Genomic DNA, 21490 nt, shown 5'->3' with positions numbered 1-21490 from the left:
TTGAAACATGACATCTTCAAGCTACTCCCCTTCACCTTTACCAGTGAATATGTTCCTATTCGATTTGTTCATATTACATTTTGAGTTGTATATACACATTATTTGAATTAAATTAATTTGACAGACAGCATTCTGTCAACATCAGCTAGCGCCAACCAACGTAACCAGAGCTGCCAACTCTCAAGCATTCACCGTGAGACACACGCAATTGACTCTTTTCACACGCAATTGACTCTTTTATTGACTTTTTAGTGGGAAGTCGTGGCCTAATGGTTAGAGAGTCGGACTCCCAATCGAAAGGTTGTGAGTTCGAACCTCGGGCTGGCAGGAATTGTAGGTGGGGGGAGTGCATGTACAGTTCTCTCTCCACCTGCAATACCATGACTTAGGTGCCCTTGAGCAAGGCACTGAACCCCCAACTGCTCCCCGGGCGCCGCAGCATAAATGGCTGCCCACTGCTCCTGGTGTGTGCTCACAGTGTGTGTGTGTGTGTGTTCACTGCTCTGTGTGTGTGCACTTTGGATGGGTTCAAAGCAGAGCACAAATTCTGAGTATGGGTCACCATACTTGGCTGAATGTCACTTCACACTTTCACACTTTTTCACACGCTTTCACGCCACACATCAATTTTCTCACGTACAGAAAAACCACGAAGCAAAGAGGACACGGAGACCAACAGACTAAGTTAGACAGAGCAGGTTAGTTATGATATAAAAAAATGAGTAAGTTATAGCTAACGTTAGCTAATTATCAAACGCAGCTACGGTTAGCCATCGCTAACGAGTTATTCGTGTATTGCAGGTTGGCTGGTGGTTATGTTGCCTGCATACCGCCTCCCATGGCCGAAACTGGTATTACGACACCTGTCAGGCCGGGGCTAGTAATGCTAATGCTAATTAAGGTTGATATCTCTGCAGCACTATAACTTGACATTTTTTTAATGACATCATCGCCCTTATTTCTTCTCATTCTTTTGATGCGTGTAGGTCATTTTTTGGATATTTTTACCTCAATTTTTGCACATGGCACCTTTTAAAGGGGTGCTGTTAGGCACAATGCATATGAGTTTAGTATTAATGTCCGAACTTGCTGTGTTAATAATACAGAGTTCAGCTGATGTGTAGTAACCGGTGTGCAAATATATACAATACTGGTAGGGCTGTATTTCTGCAATTTGGAAACCGTGGACAGAATCGTGCAATCCAGTCATGAAAATATAATTTATAGTATAATACAGAATGTCACAGAATTTTAGTATGAATAAATCAAGAGTATGGCTGTGAATTAAATCAGATCGCAATATGGAATAGTTTTTGTCAATCTTGACCTGCAGAGACTTAAATATTTTAAATATGAAATCTGAATTTCTGTCACATAATCCAAGATGCATGGTGTTTATTAAAAATTTAAAGTACAATTTTTAGTTCATGTTTTAATTTAAACGGTAAACCAAGTTGTATAGTGCTTTGGTTGTCAAACAATTAAAGGAATTGTACAGATTTTATACATTTGTATTAAATTATAAAACAAAATCAAGAAAAAAAAAATCATAATTAGAAAAAATTAAAAAATATTTCATGGGGTCTAATATTGGCTACTTGGTGATTCATCTGCTCAGAATTTAGAGATAAAAGTATTCATTTTGACTTTTACATTTATTAATTTAACATTCTTTTATGCAACATGACTTTTGGATACAGCCACATCCATCCATCAACATACATATCATCAAACCTAGATCACGATATAATGTTTCATATCATTCGGTATCGATAATTATTGAAATGTTTAATAAACTTTCTTACACGGAGCAGAATAAGTTACAATTTAAACACTGTATTTTAAATGTATTCAATTTATTGAAACAAACATCCTGTTAATTAACCATAGCCCATTTTAAAAAGAACAAGAGTAGAAAATAGCCTATAAGAAGTTATAGCAACAGAAACAAGCCAAACCGAATTTAGACCAAAACAAAACTGAAACCAACGTTGGGTCTTTAAACACAAAATCAGATGTTTCCATATTCGCGATGTATTTGAATCCCAAATTATTATTTATTACAGCCTACTTCACTCGCACTCCAGTATCCACATAAAACAAAAATATTTTTGCGTAACATCAGGGTGGTACGGTGATAACACTTAACAGCACAGATTTTATTACATATTTAAACTGAGCAGTGTGGGGTTTTTCCCCATATTTCTGACTGACAGTGTTTTACTATGATAATGAACAGGCATTGTCAAGGTAGCAAAGCTTAACTTTGTGCGTGCATGCGGCACCAGTGCAATCACTTAAATAGTTTCTTTCTAACAGTGGAAGCAACTTCTCCTTTAGTCATGAAGCTAATCAGAATTGTAAACAGTTTGCCTTTATTGGTGTACGTTCACTATAAATACAAATCTTTGTCTTAAAATAAGACTAAAGAAAAATACGATGCCACTTTCTGCCGTCTGTTCCCATTCGCGCAGCACAAAAAACAATTTATTATTCAAGTAAAAATATATTTCTCATATATGCCTATTTATTTGCTATAACCTAGCTTTATTATGTTTTTCTCTGCTCGCAGAAGTGCTGCAGGTGCATTATGTGATATGAAGACCATGTGAATCCTCATGTTCTGTAGTTTGTTGCTTTTTGCGCATGTAAAATTACAACCCTCTACATTGCGAGTAAATCACTCGCATATGCGACTAAATCTTCACTCTGGGTGACTAAATTATGTCTAACTAGCCAATGGCTAATACATTTTCAGATTTTACTTGCCAGTGTGTGAGTTGGGGGCTGAGGATAAGTTTAGCACAGATATATTTTTACTCTCCAAACACTCTGATTGAGAGCTTCAGAGTTTCACTCTCCATTAGTGATCTGTGATATTTTTTAATTAATCTGAATGGATGCGCAGCGCACCTGTGTTTGTGTATTTTGCCGTCGCTTTCATACACACACACACAGAGAGAGAGAATTGACGCGACACATGTAAATTATATTCTTTGTTGTATTTTCCTGTCAAAATAACGGTATTCCTTTTGAATTCTTCAGCTTTTAAGAACTGTCGGATTTTCCGGTAGTGGGCGGGGCTAATGCACAAATGACAATCTCATTGTTTCCCTTATAAGGATTCACACTTCGGGCAACCCTCCACCAATACCCCTGCAACACATCCACACACCACAAATATTGCGTCAAAATCTAATCAATTTGAGCGTGATTTAAACCCAGATGATTGTAACCACTCTTAGTTCATCTGCCTTGGGAAAGCTTGCGTGTCTCCAGCACAGTGATAACACTCGTTGCCTTCTCTAGTGCAGCTCAACCAGGTCTCGTCCCAATCGTCGATATTTGTGATATCACCCAGAAAAGATGAAGCAGCGTTTACTACACTGAGCCGTAGTTCACTGACAGTCGAGTGTTTGAAATAAATCCTTCTGTGAGATGATGTGGCTTCTGAGACAGAATAAGGCATGCAACAAATTTCATGGTATTCTAAGCAGTGATAAAGGCTATGTCGATTAGACTTGTAACATGTAACAAGACGAACTCCGATAAACCATATGTTGTCGTAGTCATGTTTATTAGTCACGTTGAATCAATGAAAGCAGTTAAATCTTCTGTTTATTCAGCAACCGCTAGAGATTTCCTGGGTTTCTTCTGCGAGGCGTATTTGGGGTTTGAGTGCGAGAGCGCCCTCTGGCCTTCGGAAGAAGATTTACTGCTGATCACAGAACAGTGCCACACTGAAAGATACACCTGACAAACACAGTTGTTTAACTGCGATTTATCGCCTTTGCGATTTCATTTCGATTAATCCTGCAGCCCTATGTTTTATCGCCCAAGCCTAACCGAAACATCAGTTTCTATGTCAGATTCATTGGAGGAAACAGTGAAGTGTTTAGAGCAACAGATACATTTCTTCCTCTAAGCAAGGGTTTTTTGTTGTGTTTCTGTTCTCTGCAGTGTTCAACAGTCCCAAGGTGCAGGGTAAGAAGAGCTCCCTAGAGAAGATGGGTGAGGTGGTGGACATCATGACGAAGAGTAGCTCCGACTCAGGACTGCAGCTGGCCGGCATGAAAGTCATCAGTAAGATCCTGGAGGAGGAGGTACCTCAGGAGAGGAGCACCCTAAGATCGGACTCGGCACAAACCATCCGGTGAGACTCCAAGACCAGAAACACTGTCTACACTCAGCTCGGCATATTTCTGTAACTTTTGACTGGTAAAATTTTATATATATATATATATATATATATAGCAAAATGTATTTCACTTAAATTAAGATAAGATTAAGAATATGACTAATACAGAATATACAGCCTATAAGGTAAGTCTATCAAATAGCAGTCCCAAACAGTTTTTATTAATACAATTAAGTTGTTATGAGCAACCACAGTCATTTGAACATATGCAAAATGACACAAAGTGAAAATAACAAGGTATTATTGGGTTATGGAAACAACAGTTACCATGGTGAATATACAACACTAATATGAACTGTTAATGAAGCGTGGAAACTGCTCCTGAATAGAATGGATATAATACCTTCATGCAAATCCTTCCCAGCAAACACACACACCGCCGTGTTCTCGCATGCTATAGAAGAGTGCACTCACATCATTGGCGTGATGTGTTTTATTGTGACTGTTGTGTGTAGATTATGTATTGTCTGTATGTGTATGTAAGGGGGACAGTTAAAAGTAAAACGAACAAAACAAACAAACTGAGCTTCTGCTCTCTACATTACAGAAAAAGCACAGATGAGCTGAAAACACCATAATTTAGAGTTTAGCTATATGTATTTAGATATTCTGATCAAATAAAAGTGTATTAAGTGTGTTTTTGATTGCTTCCACTGTCCTCATCTGTAAGTCGCTTTGGATAAAAGCGTCTGCTAAATGAATAAATGTAAGTGTATTAAAGGTCCTATGACATGAAAATTTCAACAATTTTTAACATTAATATGAGTTCCCCTAGCCTGTATATGGTCCCCAAGTTTCTAGAAATTTTAATCGGTGTAAATCGAGATTTTGCTATCTTTCTCTGCCTTTGAGAAAATGGAAGCTCAAACGGGCTGATCTTGAATCTCCTCTTTGTGACGTTGTAAATAGGGATGCACCGAATATTCGGCCACCGAAAATTTTCGGCCGAAAATGGCCCAAAAGTGCATTTTCGGTTTTCGGCCGATAGACTTTTATCACCGAAACAACACGGCCGAAATGTTGTGATGACGCAAACAGAAACCGCGACCTGCATGTGCACCTGCCCTATGGCACCTGCATAGCGCAGACCACGAGCTCCCCGCGACATTCATTTCACACCAGTGAGAACATTCTCTCTCTTCTTATTTCTTTATTCGCAGCACTTAAGCGTCTCCTAACAAAGAGATTAAGACGGACCACGAAGTGAAAACAAAGAAAAGTACAGTCTTATAGAGTCTGTTAGCACACGTCTCACTGAGATCTTTTCGGATCCTCTGCACTTCATCGCGAATGTGCTTGATCCACGTTATAAAGACCATTACTTGGATGCGGAAATAAGGCAGCGCGCACGAGAAATGATCCAGGCCACGCTGAATGCGGAGAACCCGCGTGGAGATGGAGAAGCGCCAAGCTTTTTTTGTTCTTAGGCTACTATATATGTGACATTTTATATATATATATATATACACACACACACACATATACATGCATAATATCAGATTGTAGCCATATTTCTGCTAGATTTCTGCTTTAATTTGATAAAAATGTCTATTTATGCCCTGGCCCTATTTAAATACACTCTCTAAAAATATTTCTCAAATGTCAGGCAGATGACTAGCTCAACTGCTCAAAAAGCTATATGGTTATCTGTCTGAAGTCCCCATCCCCAGAAGTGATAACCGTCTTGCCTATACTGGAGAAGTAATGCACTTTCTAGTCCTACAGAGAACAATTTCAAATGCACTTCACCTAAATGCACTTTATTTTTATGAGAGACCAGTTCATTTTAAAACCTTTCTGCAGGCCAGTAGGCCTGTACATTATTATTTAATATACACATGAGTGGGATAAATGTTTAGTTTGAATTTTATTTTATACTGTGCATTGTTGCAATGTGCTTAATAAATATTTGCATAATTTCGAATTGTTTTTTTATGTTTTTTTTTTTAAATAATTTATGTAATTGTAATTATCGTTGAAACTAATATTAATTTATGCAATTGCAATGTCTTAATTTTAGTAAAGTTTGTTCACGGTCATAGCAATAAATGCAATGGTACTAATAATTGGCATAATTTCTTTCGGTGTTTCGGTTTCGGTTTTCGGCCTTGGTTTTCTCTTTTTCTGTTTTCGGTTTCGGCCAAGAATTTTCATTTCGGTGCATCCCTAGTTGTAAGGAGAATTGTTACCTCCCCTTTCTCTGCTTTGCCCGCCCAAATATTTACATATAATTCAGTCGCAATGTCAGCACAGGCGTTACAAACAGACTTTTATGATATGGATTCGACAGCACCGCCACAAACAGTGAGTAACAGTGTTCATTAAGGCCATCGTTAAAAATATTTTGGTTTGCAGTAACAGTAATTTTTTTTAAAAAAGGGTCGGTAGGTCGGTCTATATATTTTTTTTCAAGTTTCAATGTAAAAAAAAAAGTAAATTTTTGTGATTGTGATGACGTCGGTATGAATTTAAACAAATTAGCATATCGTGCCGTCACTGACTGGGTCTTCAACCCGTGCCTTCGGGCGCATCATTGCAAACCTCATTTTGATGCAGGCTATATAGACAACAAACAAATTTAAATCTTTGTCAAAAACATGTTTATTGCATGAATTTCCAAGTAGGGCCCAGGTGAGAAAAAAATGAGGTACTGTTTACTTGCATCCACCGCTACGTATCAATGCAACCTACAAATGAGAGAACGTTTACTTTGCTTTCTTGGGTTGTCACTTTTGTGAAAAAAATCCTGTTTGATTTGAGTGACGAGTGTTCATTGAATCGATTGTAAAAATCGATTTTGGATGTCTAAAGTTTTATACGGCAAATAACACCAAATATAGGTAAATCCACGGACAAAAGGCAGGAGGAATGTAAAGATTCAATATATTGGTAAAGACCAATATTTCTGATGATTTATTGGCGTGAAGTTATGTGCAAAATGACAAACAGGAGTGCAACATTTTCTTAGGCTATCAAAAAAATATTTTTTTCGAATATTCGTTGAATTTAAAATAAAAATCCACATTCGAATGCGCATATGAATTTTAGGTGTGCATTAAGGAAGCTGCCTTATGAGCCCCGGTACGTGTTCCATTCCATCTCGCCGTGCGCACAGCTGTGTCTACACAACTTTCAAAGGCAGACGAGCTCGACACGCAGTATCTGCTTTCTCATCTTTCACCTCGTGTACGCGCACGAGATGCGATGACAATATACGTGTCATTGCATTATAAGGTTATGTTAGCCTATCCAGTTGAAGCCGCTTAAAAAAAAAAAAAAAAAAAAATCAATGTGGAGAAGATCTTGTTTACATCAAAACTGAAACCAAACCGTTCACACAGAACGCATTTTCGCGCATCTCATGTTTTTAAATGAAAAAATGTATCCTGTGACGGTTTTCCGCCCTTTTTATTTATTTAACAATGCATGCATACATGATGCTGTTTTGTTTATAGTTCTTTAAGCAACTTAATTAATAATAATTGGTTCATAAACATTATTTTAAATATTAGGTTTTTTTCACAGTCATGTATTCTAATGCTTTGAATAAACATGCAGTAATATTTTAATTAAATATAAGCTTTTCTTCACCCTAACTGAAATTATGCATTTAAAATTCAAATACAATTAAATACAATTGTATGAGACTGAATACCGGCTGAATTCACATTTCTGTTGTAAAAAGAGTAACATTGTGCAAAAGTATTATTTGCTGTTATGCGTGTTTGTCCGAAGCTGCAGTTGCTGTGTGACTCCTGTTTAAAAAAAAAAAAAAAAAAAAAACCTGGACGCGCTCCGAGAAAAGGTCGTTAAAATGTGTTTCTCTTAGTAGCATGAAACAAATCTGTTATTTAAATTGTGATTTAACTACAGAGAGCGATCAAAGAACGCTCCCTTTTTTTCGGAGCTGTCACACATCGCGAGTACATCTGCACACTTGCCCAAACTGCCGTTACAATGAACGACACTGTTATGCTGCACAACAAAGCTCTTACTGTATTCATGTCGATATTGTGTTTGTTGTTAGTTTTGGTGAAAGCATTTTGTGAGAGAAAACGTGTTGCAATAATGACGAGATCACTGCATTCACGCGATAAACAGACTTAAAAAATAATTTGACAGCTGTAATGGTAAATATATATATATATTTATATATATATATATATATATATATATATAATATTTGAGAGGGGTCCACATGTAATACGCATTTCAAATGCAAAGATGTCAGCCAATCACAACAGTTGTCATTTACTCGGAGTCTCACAGCAGACACGCCCCTTCAAACAGAGCATTCAAGCCAGAGGGCTAATATCAGGATATAAAAATGCTATTTATTTCTAAATTTTAAATGTAAAAATCATACTAACAATATAAGTACACCTAAGGAAACATTAAAAAGCATTTAAAGAAAAGGAAATAATCCATGTCATGGGACCTTTAAAGCCTTTCTGTTTTTTCTCAGTTGTTTGCACTCTTCAGGCCCTATTTTAACAATGTACACTTAGGGCCAGAGGTGGGTAGAGTACCCAAAAACTGTCCTCAAGTAAAAGTAAAAGTACTGCTAGAAATATTTACTCAAGTAAAAGTACTAGTCTTGAATAGTTACTTGAGTAAGAGTAAAAGAGTATCGGATAAAAAATCTACTCAAGTAGTTAGTTACTAGTTACTTTGGGTCATATATACTGTACTGAGCCTATTTTTATTTAGATATATATATTAAAATGTATGTTATGTGTGTGTGTATAAATGTATATATTTCATCAGCCTTTACTCCAATTTATGTAATTTATTATAAAACCCTGTCTGTTTACTTAAGTAACAGATATAGGTGTCATGCCATAACATATTTTTATTACGACTGACTTTATATTAAATGTGAATTTAACATTGAAAGTTAATGTGATATAAATATTGCTACTAATCTTTCATTGTTCAGAAAGAGAGCAAATAACATTTACATTATTAAAGATCATTTTCACTGACAGTCTAGAGTTCAATCACTCTCAGAAACTCCCATTAAAATCACTGAAACTGTTAACACTGTGAAATCAATATCTTAATTATAGATTCGTACACACATCTGCACTTTGCTGTTTCTGACGAGAGAATTCGCCAGAAAGAGGTATTCAGTCAGCGAGCGAGTGAAGGAAGCACCGGCATTTTAGAGATGACTCATCGGAACGCCTCTGATTGGCCAATGCTTTAATAAGCTCAAAAGAATCATGTGTGATTGGTTATAATGCTCAGTGCTGTAAAAACACATCTCTGGCTCAGCGCCAGCAAGCGATCACAGATCTGAATTCAGCAGCTGATGATATGACTTGCTGAACGTACTCGCACCAGTGTGATTGTATTAAAATTAATGAAATCTTAATCGGCTATTTTTTGTCTTTTGGAAGCTGCATTCAACTTGAATCCCCTCTGTTATAAGCCAGACACGTACAACAAACTAATGTCACAGTGGTATCGTGTGCTGTAATCGAATGTAGCCCAAGTTATTACCTGTTAAACAGTAGACAGCACACGCGGTGTTCATCTAATAAGGATCTCCATCGCAAGCAAATAATAGTCTTTGCAGATTTGCTTTCAATTCAGTGCAGTTCCATAGCCACGTTTTCAACGCTGCTGATGTTAAACGTTACAACTCTTAAGTGAACCACTTCAGACGCTCAGCGCGTGCGGCAGGGAACTGAACGAATCATTCAAACTGATTCATGAACCAATTCACTCGTTTGCCAATTGGTTTGATCAAGCCTTTGAACAGAATTGACTCAAAAGAATGAATCATTCGCGAATGGGCATCGCTCATTGCCCAGAGAAAAGTTGACGGCGCGTTTGGAATAAACTGAAGCATTATAACATTTATTGCATTAAGATAAAGTAACGAGAGGAGCGTCGCCCACAGTAACGAAAGTAAAAGTACAGATTTTCCCCAAAAAATTTACTCAAGTAAGAGTATAAAGTACCCATCTTTAAATATACTCCGAAAAGTATTAGTTACCCCAAAAAATTACTCAAGTAAATGTAACGAAGTAAATGTAACTCGTTACTACCCACCTCTGCTTAGGGCTTTTACAAATCCACTTTTGCCAGTTTAACGATGGAAGCAGACTAGGGCTGTAGCTATCGAATATTTTAGTAATCGAGTATTTTACCAAAAATTTCGATTAATCGAGTAATCGGATAAAATGTGTTTTTGCTTAAAGTGCAACATTAATTATGCAAGAGAAAATAAAACTCCTGGGTCTCTTAAATTTAACAACTAAGTTTCCTTTTTTTAAAAAACAATGTTTATATTTTTTTAATGCATAGAATGCAATGCACACATCAAAAATAAACATTTAATTATTATTACCCATTGTTTCTCTGTCTGTACTTGTACTGTGAACAATGACAATAAAGTTGACAGATGAATTAAGTGCATTTAAGTGCCATTCAGTTGGGGTTGTAAATAAAGCATTTTCTGGGATGCACATTAAACATTAAACACAAAACATTCATTTAATTATCTTTTAATTATTGAAAATTAACTTAACTTTTTGGTAAACAAAGGGGATTTACTATAAAAATAGAACATGGAAGAAATGTTGCGTGATAAAACCTAAAAAAAAACTGTTATTTTGACGGGTTGACGTACCTTTACAGTTCTGTGTATGTTATGTGACGCTAGTTTTACTCAAATCAAATGGTCATGAAGTGACTGTCAGATCAGTTCTGGAGATGTTCCTCATGTGTTCACGTCCTTATTTAGTGAGACAGCAGACGCTGAAATCACCGGAGTGTCACGCGTGCTTCAGTGTGTGTAATAAAGGAAGACGCGCTTCTGTTCCATTCATTAACAGAGACACGCAGAACATGCAGGATTCATATTTAAACCGACTGTTCCAGCTTAATATTTACAGATATTAGTCCATATCGTGATTTGATGTAAGTGCAATGATCTATTTTTGATTATTTCAAAATTGCAAATTCCGTGCCATTCCGCGTTAAACTGTAAATTCTGTTTTTATGACTGGATTCCGCGATTCCCTCCGCGTTTTCTGCATCGCGGAAATCATAGGGCCCTAGTTGTGGTATGCCAGCTCTATCTTGCAATGAACACACACCATGACATTCTCTTTACGTTTGCCCGCGCCCTCAAATCAAAACACTGCTGACTCCTTGTGTCTCCTTCTGCTTTGTGGGTGACGTAAACGCGTTGTCACATAAAAAAAAAAATCATTGCGAAAGAAGCTGACGTGAGATTTAAAATAAATTAAAAGAGGCTTTCGAGGCAGAGGAATTTGCCTCGATCATTTTTTGTAATCGAGTTACTCGAGGAATCGTTTCAGCCCTAAAGCAGACCATCTACGGGGCACAATAATAATCTTTTACATTGTAATCCTTTCGTTTTTAATATTTGGCATATTTGTGTGCTGCTGTGTGTTTAACAGACTCTATATGCATTGTGCAACCACCCATAGGCACATATTACTAACTTTCCCTGTAAATAAATAAATTTAAAAAATACTGCGGCATTGACTTCAGACCAGGTTTTAGTTGGTAACTGGTGCAATCGTTTTCAGTTGCCTCAAAACAGCAATGTGACAATGCGCCTGGACCCACCTAAATGGGCGCAAATGTATTTATTTTTAACAACGTGGTGCTGGACGTGAAAATGATGAACAGATGCGATGGGCTGAAACTATCAAAAAAACACTTGCATCGCGCCTTGCGTCACATTGCACCGGGTGTATGCTAGGAGCCTTCGTTTACAAAATCTGCAAGCAAACCGTGAGAGTTGGCGTTGATTTGTGCATATCTTAAAGTACAATACTACTACCATTATCATGCAGACCTCATGTAAAGTAACATGATTTCTAGTTTGTATTGCAAATAGTTTCTTGTCTTTTTCAGTGACAAAGTTTTAAAGATGTTGGTGGAGATGATTGGCAGTCAGCCCAAGCAGAACGCTGTCACTGCGCTGCTGCTGACCCGCAGTCTAATGCTGAAATACGAGTGGAGGGTCTCGTTCGCCACCGAGGGGGGTGTTAAAGCCATCCTGTGCTGCATGCAGGAGTATCCTACCTGTATACAGGTGCAGCAGATTGCACTGGCGGTGAGTGCCGATTCTTGTGACCTATTCTTTTTTTTTTTTATGCCTTCAAGAGTATATGAAGTTTAGTTTATATTAAATATTGTGGTTTAAATAATGTTTTTATCCTTAATGTCCTGAGTGAAACTGTTTTTTGTTACTAGTGTAAAATAGATTTGTGAATGAATCGAGGGGGAAATATATTACAAAAAACTCAAATGAAATGGGGGAAAAAATATCCCTAAGAATGCCCAAGGGTAAAGTGTTGTGAATTGGAGCCAGAATCATTGGATGGTTTACAATTCTCATCCCTGTTGAGCTCCGACTTTTTAAGTCATATTGTCAATACATTGCAAGTGTATGGATGCAGGATTATTGAGATAAAAATGAATTGCTTTCTCCAGGCTCTGAAGGTCATCACAGGTGCCAGTAAACATGACCCTCGCAGTGTGGGTGGCTGTCTGCCTCTTTCTGAGTCTGGCACTCAGATGATGCTGGAGATTTTCGCGAGCATAGGCTCTGCTACACCTGAAGGCTCCAAAGGGCTCCTGTGTGCCATCCCTTCTGCCATTGAACTCATGCTCAGCACGGCAGGGTAAGAGGCTTGAAGTCTACTTTAGATGTAGCATAATGGACTTTGGTTTGCTGAATTCACATTCATGTTTCTATGGTGGTTTCTGCAGTCGCGGGCTGTCCGTGCGGAACGGGCTGCTGGTCATCATCATGCTGATTTCCAGCCACAAGAGCCTGGCAGAGCAGCTAGTCGCCTGCAATGTCAGTGCCACGCTAAAGAAGTGCCTTTCTGCTCAGAATCAGCACAGCATGCTGGCTATTATCGCCCTCAACAACATCTCCATGGTTCACAAACTGGAGAAAAAAGGTACCATTATGCATTATTTAAACTGCTTGCCAAATTGAACCGCTTTTGGGTGCTTTAAAAATCCTGCTAACAAACAACTAATAATTACCACCATAATGTAATTAGTCAGGAGTGTACAGGGATAATTTGAACAGTGTGGGGGTTTATAAAAGCAACATAAAATACATCGTCTTCTCCAACACAATGATTTCTACACCCCTCTAATAAGCAGTATGTTAATAAAGAGATTTGCCTTGTTTGGACCTCATTTGAAGTAACATGCCACTCTGTTTGGCTTTGTAGAGTCTCAAGATGAGCATGACTTTAAGGACACTGAGCTGAAGATGTTGGTGGTAAGTCTGAAGGAAATGCCAGCCACTAAAGAGGTTATACAGACGCTGGAGCAGCTGCTATGTGACGACGCCACCCAGCTGGAGGAAGAGAGAAACGAGGTAACTCGCAGCAGAGACACCTTCCAGGACCTCATCCGCCTCATGGACCAGCACAGAGCGGATCGGGCTGCACAGCTGTCCATCCTGAGGTGAGCCCTTGACTTTAGCAGAATTAGCTAATAAATAGATAACAGCTGTTTCAAGCTAGTTTGAGGTAGATGCAGTGTATACATACTACTTAAAGTCTTGATTTCATTGCATTGATGATATTTTTTAGTTGCTAATAATACATTGATTTTTTTCATACTCCACAGGATTTTGAACAAGTTTTTAGATAACTACCAGGAGGATCTGCTGCCGTGGCATGAGAGCATTGAGCCTTGCCTGTCATCTATGACAGCCTTTGTCAGTGACAGAGAGGTACTTTCCCTTCATTTAGGTTTATAAGATCATGGTTTCGTAATGGTAGTACAAACTCGATTACAATAAAGTTGGGACACTGTACAAATTTTGAGTAAAAATGGAATGGAATAATTTACAAATCTCATAAACTTATATTTTATTCACAATAGAATATAGATAACATATCAAATGTTGAAAGTGAGACATTTTTAAATGTCATGCCAAATATTGGCTCATTTTGGATTTCATGAGAGCTACACATTCCAAAGAAGTTGGGGCAGGTAGCAATAAGAGGCCGGAAATGTTAAATGTACAGATAAGGAACAGCTGGAGGACCAATTAGCAACTTATTAGGACAATTGGGAACATGATTGGGTATAAAAAGAGGCTCTCAGAGTGGCAGTGTCTCTCAGAAGTCAAGATGGGCAGAGGATCACCAATTCCCCCAATGCTGCGGCGAAAAATAGTGGAGCAATATCAGAAAGGAGTTTCTCAGAGAAAAATTGCAAAGAGTTTGAAGCGATCATTCTCTACACTGCATAATATCATCCAAAGATTCAGAGAATCTGGAACAATCTCTGTGTGTAAGGGTCAAAGCCGGAAAACCATACTGGATGCCCGTGATCTTCAGGCCCTTAGACGGCACTGCGTCACATACAGGAATGCTACTGTAATGGAAATCACAACATGGGCTCAGGAATACTTCCAGAAAACATTGTCGTGAACACAATCCACCGTGCCATTCCCTGTTGCTGGCTAAAACTCTATAGGTCAAAAAAGAAACCATATTTAATCATGATACAGAGCGCAGGCGTTTTCTCTGGGCCAAGGCTCATTTAAAATGGACTTTGGCAAAGAGGAAAACTGTTCTGTGGTCAGACGAATCAAAAAAAAGTTATTCTTGGAAAACTGGGATGCCACTACATCCGGACTAAAGAGAACAAGGACAACCCAAGTTGTTATCAGCGCTCAGTTCAGAAGCCTGCATCTCTGATGGTATGGGGGTGCATGAGTGCATGTGACATGGGCAGCTTACACATCTGGAAAGGCACCATCAATGCTGAAAGGTATATGCAAGTTCTAGAACAACATATGCTCCCATCCAGGCGTCGTCCCTTTCAGGGAAGACCTTGTATTTTCCAACACGACAATGCCAGACCACATACTGCATCAATTACAACATCATGGCTGCGTAGAAGAAGAATCCGGGTACTGAAATGGCCAGCCTGCAGTCCAGATCTTTCACCCATAGAAAACATTTGGCGCATCATAAAGAGGAAGATGTGACAAAGAAGACCTAAGACAGTTGAGCAACTAGAAGCCTGTATTAGACAAGAATGGGACAACATTCCTAATCCTAAACTTGAGCAACTTGTCTCCTCAGTCCCCAGATGTTTGCAGACTGTTATAAAAAGAAGAGGGGATGTCACACAGTGGTAAACATGGCCTTGTCCCAACTTTTTTGAGATGTGTTGATGCCATGGAATTTAAAATCAACTTATTTTTCCCTTAAAATTATACATTTTCTCAGTTTAAACATTTGATATGTCATCTATGTTGTATTCTGAATAAAATATTGAAATTCCACATCATTGCATTCTGTTTTCATTCACAATGTGTACAGTGTCCCAACTTGTTTGGAATCGGGTTTGTATTTCATGCCTCTCTATCCCCCTCGTAGGTCGTACAGCAGTTCATCCGCTTCTTATATCGTCTTGCATCTCTGAATAAAGACTATGCTGTTGTGATGTGTCGGCTGGGCACCAAAGAGGCTCTTCTCAAAGCCCTGGACAAACACAGCACCAGCCTGCTCATGGTCACAGAGCTGCGGGACCTGATCAACGACTGTGAGAAGTACGCCAGCCTCTACAAGAAAATGACCACCAGTGTGCTGGCAGGATGTATACAGGTAAAGACTGATCAAAAATAGATCTTTTCAAAATCAACTGGTTCTCTGAGTTGCCTGAACAACCGTTCTACTAAATATACTAGAGATGCCTTATATAATTAGGCTGGTTTCTGGGTCACCTGACCTTGAACAGACTAGTTCCTTAGAAGTCCTTTACATAAGCAGTTAGATGGAGCGAAACAAAGCAGGTGTTTGTTCCTAGAACATAAGGAGGACATGTTTAATGGTTTGTTAAACTATCAGGATAATTAATAGACATGTTCATTTAATTACACGCTCAAATCTGTATCTTTAGATGGTCCTCGGTCAGATTGAAGAGCATCGGCGCAGCCATCAGCCCATCAATATTCCCTTCTTTGATGTGTTCCTGCGCAACTTGTGCCAAGGTCTGTTCTTAAAACACAATGTTAAAAGTCAAATAATTTAAAGGGTTCATGAACTGCATTTTTTTATAGTGTTCTCTGAGGTTCACTTATGTTAATGAAATATGATTTCTCAGTTCATGACCCCCTTTAAAGCAACAATTCACTCAAAAATTTCAGCTGCACTTCCTATAATGATTGCAAACTCGCATTCGTTTTGAAGTGCAACGACTGATGGATATAACGACGTCCCTGCCCAATTTATTTTTTATTTTTTGTTGATAATTTGTTAAACAAGCATCTGTCGCAATGTGGAAGAAAAGATCTGTTGCTGCCTCCCCTTCATCATGACTTTAAAGTTTTCTGAAATCATGAGAGAACTTTCGGTGAGAATCCCCATCCACATTGTTTTATAGAAAAGAAAATCTCTCTTTGTAACTACCAAAACGACATAATTCGAACTACATGTAATAACAATGTAATAATCAAATTATTATCCTTGGGTGAAATATTCATTTAAAACCTTTGCTTAAGAACAGCTGTGCTATGTTACTAATAAATGTTTAGGTATAACTATCCCAGTTACCAAACGCGTTCATTGATTTGATGGTGTGATGTTCTCCAGGCTCCAGTGTGGAACTGAAAGAGGACAAATGCTGGGAGAAGGTGGAGGTCTCCTCCAATCACCATCGAGCTAACAAGCTGACAGACAAAAACCCCAAAACCTACTGGGAATCCAACGGCTGCACAGGCTCGCATTTTATCAACATTTACATGCATAAAGGAGTGATCATCAGGTATGTTGGCCTAGCTGCTCTTTATTTAGTGAATGATGCATAAAGAAATCAGCCTAGACCTAGAAATCAGCTTAAGGGGGCAAAAATTGCCCTTAAATGTAAGACTACATTTCTGTCACTGCAACTGATGGAGATGGTGTGTCACTTTCTTCACTCTCAGGCAGTTGACTGTGCTTGTAGCCAGCGAGGACTCGAGTTACATGCCAGCTCGTATTGTAGTCCTAGGAGGAGAAGATCCCACAAACATCAATACTGAACTCAACACTGTGAGGAAGCCCTTCTCGTGTATCTCTCAGGTGTGATGATTGCACTTTGAACTTTAAAATGATACTTTCTTGTCTTTTGTGTGTTGGACAGGTAAATGTGGCACCCTCCGCCAGCCATGTGGTTTTGCTGGAGAATACGACCCGCTTCTGGCCCATCATTCAGATCCGAGTCAAAAGATGTCAGCAGGTTAGACCTATTGAATAAACTGTGGCAAACTCGCCTGAAGTTCTACATAAAGCCCCTGGTGTTTTTTAATTCCACTTCTGGTACAAATTGTTTTTTTCCTGTGCACAGGGTGGCATTGACACACGAGTGCACGGGTTTGAGGTTCTGGGGCCGAAGCCCACGTTCTGGCCGGTGTTTAAGGAGCAGCTGTGCTGCCGCACTTATCTCTTTTATACGACAAAAGCTCACACCTGGTGCCAGGAGATCCTGGAGGACAAGAACCAGCTGCTGCAGCTCTTTAACAAGTGAGGCCTTCTGCCACAGAGCAGACTTAAGAGGACAAGAGGTGTTATTGCTGCTGATTTATTTTAAAACCTCTTATATTAATGTGCGTCTCTCTGGGCTTCAGGTTAAACAGTGCCCTGAAACATGAGCAGATGTTTGCTGACCGTTTCCTGCCTGATGCTGAGGCCGCAGAGGCTTTAGGCCGGACCTGCTGGGAAGCCCTCATCACCCCCATCGTACAGAGCATCACTATCTCAGGTAACAACACTTACCTGACTGAAGTCTGGTCTGATATCCAGGTCCTTCTGGCTAACTTCAGAATAAAGAGACCATCTGACAAATACATCAAAATCACTTTTGTTTTTACATGCTGGTTTATGTTAAATAGATGCAAAAACAGTCAAATTATGAAAAGTGCTTTTATTAATCCAGTATTTCATGCAGTATAAGCTGTCGGTGGTCCATGTGATTTGGATTGAATTTCTGATCTTTTTCTTTATAACAGAGACTTCTGCTCTCAGCCCTCTGTCTTGGTTGATGAATGATTATTTGGAGAAGGCCGATTCCTCCAAGAGGTGTAAGAGCTCAGCCTCCATCTTCAACTCTCGTGTGCGGCGTCTCACTCATTTGCTCGTCCATGTGGACACCAGCACAGTTGATACAGAAGAGCTGAAACCTCCCATCAAATCCAGTGAGTGCCTTTAAACCAGTAAAAACTACAATGCCTCGTTCTAGAGAGTGGAGTGTCATCTGTGTGGTTCTTTTTGTTTATATGTGAGACATGTTTGTTCGTTTCATCTGTGTCTTTGTTTGCCAGAGAACAGGTGTGATATTTTTGAACCACCTTCTGTAGATTGTGTTAAATGAAGGCTTCTGTGTTTTAAGGTATTTTTCTTGTTTTCAGAAGGTATCAACAGAAGCAGAGATTTGAAGAGTAAGTAATAGTGTAGATGCCAATGTTATTCTATTTTGACTTCATTTGATGTGTTTTGTAGCACCCCATCCAACCATTAGTCCAAGTCTAAACTAACCATGACAATGCCTCTTAATTATTTATATTCTTATTTATTCTTATTTTTTATTATTATCCAGTTCCACTGTCTTTTTAAAATTAATTTTGAATTGCTCTGGCTTCCCATTCAAATTGCTGATAGGGCTGCACAATTTGATCATTTGTGACTTGAACTGCTATTTGAGAAACATTTCACGTGTTTCGGTTGCTTGGATGACAAAATATCAAGAAAAAAAGCATAAACCGTTTTGGAACAGCATCTTTCATGCCAATGAGGTTGTTTAAAAACTGCTAATTGTTAATTGTTAATGCCCTTTTAACTCCAAAGTGATGTGGTGTTTTGTAGATGTTCTGCTCTCATGTTCTGCTCTCATTACAAACACTTCATCTCCTTCAAAATCAAATCCAGTGGAAATGAACTCTCTCGTCTTTGCATTCACACTGAAGCCAAAACATGAAAGTGAATTTCTATCTGGTCCACTTTAGTTTGACTCGGTTTTATTTATTTAGTTTTTTCCCCTAGTCAAGTTGAATATCATTTGTGTTGTAATGTTATAAAATACTGAATTTTATCATTACTATATTTAGTATTTAAATTCTATTTTTCATCAAAACTGCTTTTTTTAATATATTTACAGAAAGCCTTATATACTTGTAGTCGGCAGTTTTAAATGTGCCGTTTTTCCAAATCATGTGAAATGCTTTTCTGCACCCCATTGCCATTGCTTTACATTAGATTTGTGGAGGCCAATAAGACTCATTCAAAATAAACCATGAAACCCTGAATCCCTGTAAAACCACAGATTTACAGGGAACCAAAACGTTGACTAATTGTGCAGCCCTAATTTTTGTGTAATTTGTTTTTGACATTTTCAGCAACTTGTTGAAAGTCTTTATTTATGTGTTTTTGTTGTTTTACAGATGGGAAAGAGGGAAAGAATAAGGAAATGACTGTAGTAAGCTCATCATCATCCTCTAGTAAACCGAAGGTCAAGAATGCTAGCAGCATTGCAGGCATCGCTTTGTGCTGGCAAGGTGTCGTTCAGGGACAGGTTAGACATTTAACGCATTTCTCCTTAAAACTTAAAATAAAAGAAGCTACTACGGTTTAGTGTTGTCAAAAGACCCGGTACTTCGGTACCACATCGGTACAAACATTTTTTAAATGTCATGATACCAGGTTTCTTTAAGTACCGGTGGTACCGAGTCAACCCGGTTCTTGACACATACAGTGCTATGATTTCCGCGAAGCAGAAAACGCGGACGGAATATCAAAATCCAGTCATGAAAATGAAACTTACATTTTAATATGGACAGTCACGGAGTTTGTCAAAGTTAGCGTAAATTAATCAAATCAAATCTCCATATGGACCAGTATCTGTAAAAGTTGGTTGAAATCTGAATCCTGCATGTTCTGCGCGTCTCTGTGTGAATGAATGAATGGTTTGTTTACTACAGAGACTGAAGCGCGTGACGCTTGCAATAATGAGGACATAAATACATAAACAACATCACCAGAACTGTTCTGAGTCACTTCACAAGCATTTTACCGTTTCATTTGAGTAAAACCAGTGTCAGTATTCTCGTCAAAATAAAAATTCATTTTTACATAAAGGCATTGTGCTAGAAATATTAATATTATTTAGTAGAATGAATGTGGTACTGCTACTACTGTTGAAAAAATGAATAAAACTTTATTTTTTAAAGAAATAAATCACACAATATTTCTTCCATATTTTAATTTGAATAGCAAATCCCCTTTATTTACCAAAAAATAAAATGTGTGTAAATTTCATTAATTAAAAGACTAATTAAATTTGGGTGAAACTTGTTTACCGTTTTTCATAATTATATAAATTGTAGAAAAACTTTAAACACAATTGTAAATTAGTATAAAGAAGGGCATTGGTTTTAATTTTAGTGATTTAAAAAGTGTTTATTTTTTTTTTAATTAGCATATTTTTGTGTTTTGTTTTAGTACCGAAATTGGTACCGAGAACCGTGGATTTTCACCGGTATCGGTACCGAATACTGACATTTTGGTACCGTGACATCACTACTACGGTTTTATTTAGCAGATGTGGAAGGATTATCAGATTAGTCCAAATATCTGAGCAAAGTCAGAAATCATCCAGAATGCTGTGGAATTTTCTGCTGCGCTCCATGTTTCAGTTCATTTAATGAAAAAATGTTGATTGACCATCAGTGTGTCTCAGCATATAATGAACTGTACTGATGCAAAATGAAATTTATTATCAGTTCCTGTAATTCAGGAGGTTTTGTTCGGCTCTTTCCAGGTGAAGACTTTCCTAGATTCGACATGCAGCCTCCCTGACTTCGTAGAGCGTTACAGGGCTCTGTTCCTCCGGCTGAAGAACGCCATGGAGGAACTCTTCGGCCAGCACACTGCCTTTGTGCTTGCGCTCCGTCAGGGCTTTTCTGCCGCCTTGCTCCAGCTCTCCATCCTGACCGCCATGCATGTGAGTCAACAGGGAATTCTTTATGGTCAGAGTTCGTTTTTTGGACTAGCAAGTTATTTTGAATCGAGATGAGGATTTGAATGTAATTCTATTGATTTATTTTCCTCATTTGAAGGTGAGTGAGCGTTTTGCACAGTACATAGACAAGATGATCCAGGAAAGTGGAGGGGACTCTGGAAATGTGGACACGTTGAACCAGCTCCAGCACTTCCTGGAGCCCATGCTGTTCCTCTCCGGACTGGAGCTGGCCAACACCTTCGAGCACTTTTACAGGCATGAAAACAG

At 38.4% G+C, this 21490-nt stretch overlaps 1 protein-coding gene across 6 annotated transcripts in view; it reads left to right on the top strand.

Moving 5' to 3' along the window:
* The window catches only part of LOC132110949 (cullin-9-like), a 66586-nt gene that overhangs the window by 24727 nt on the left and 20369 nt on the right, over window positions 1-21490 (top strand). For 3 of the 6 annotated variants that reach the window (XM_059518086.1, XM_059518085.1, XM_059518087.1), the window contains 18 exons: window positions 3961-4153; window positions 12098-12299; window positions 12680-12870; window positions 12959-13155; window positions 13438-13675; window positions 13841-13946; window positions 15610-15837; window positions 16133-16223; window positions 16825-16996; window positions 17157-17262; window positions 17354-17449; window positions 17558-17733; window positions 17838-17971; window positions 18219-18404; window positions 18618-18647; window positions 19647-19777; window positions 21023-21205; window positions 21321-21478. In XM_059518086.1, the coding sequence (XP_059374069.1) occupies window positions 3961-4153; window positions 12098-12299; window positions 12680-12870; window positions 12959-13155; window positions 13438-13675; window positions 13841-13946; window positions 15610-15837; window positions 16133-16223; window positions 16825-16996; window positions 17157-17262; window positions 17354-17449; window positions 17558-17733; window positions 17838-17971; window positions 18219-18404; window positions 18618-18647; window positions 19647-19777; window positions 21023-21205; window positions 21321-21478 (2818 nt within the window). The remainder of the gene's footprint in view (window positions 1-3960; window positions 4154-12097; window positions 12300-12679; window positions 12871-12958; window positions 13156-13437; window positions 13676-13840; window positions 13947-15609; window positions 15838-16132; window positions 16224-16824; window positions 16997-17156; window positions 17263-17353; window positions 17450-17557; window positions 17734-17837; window positions 17972-18218; window positions 18405-18617; window positions 18648-19646; window positions 19778-21022; window positions 21206-21320; window positions 21479-21490) is intronic. The other 3 variants (XM_059518083.1, XM_059518082.1, XM_059518084.1) reach the window with 3 other exon arrangements.

The sequence above is a fragment of the Carassius carassius genome, chromosome 30, assembly GCF_963082965.1.
Source record: "Carassius carassius chromosome 30, fCarCar2.1, whole genome shotgun sequence".
NCBI lineage: Eukaryota > Metazoa > Chordata > Actinopteri > Cypriniformes > Cyprinidae > Carassius > Carassius carassius.
This window is presented reverse-complemented; position numbering and strand designations above follow the sequence as displayed.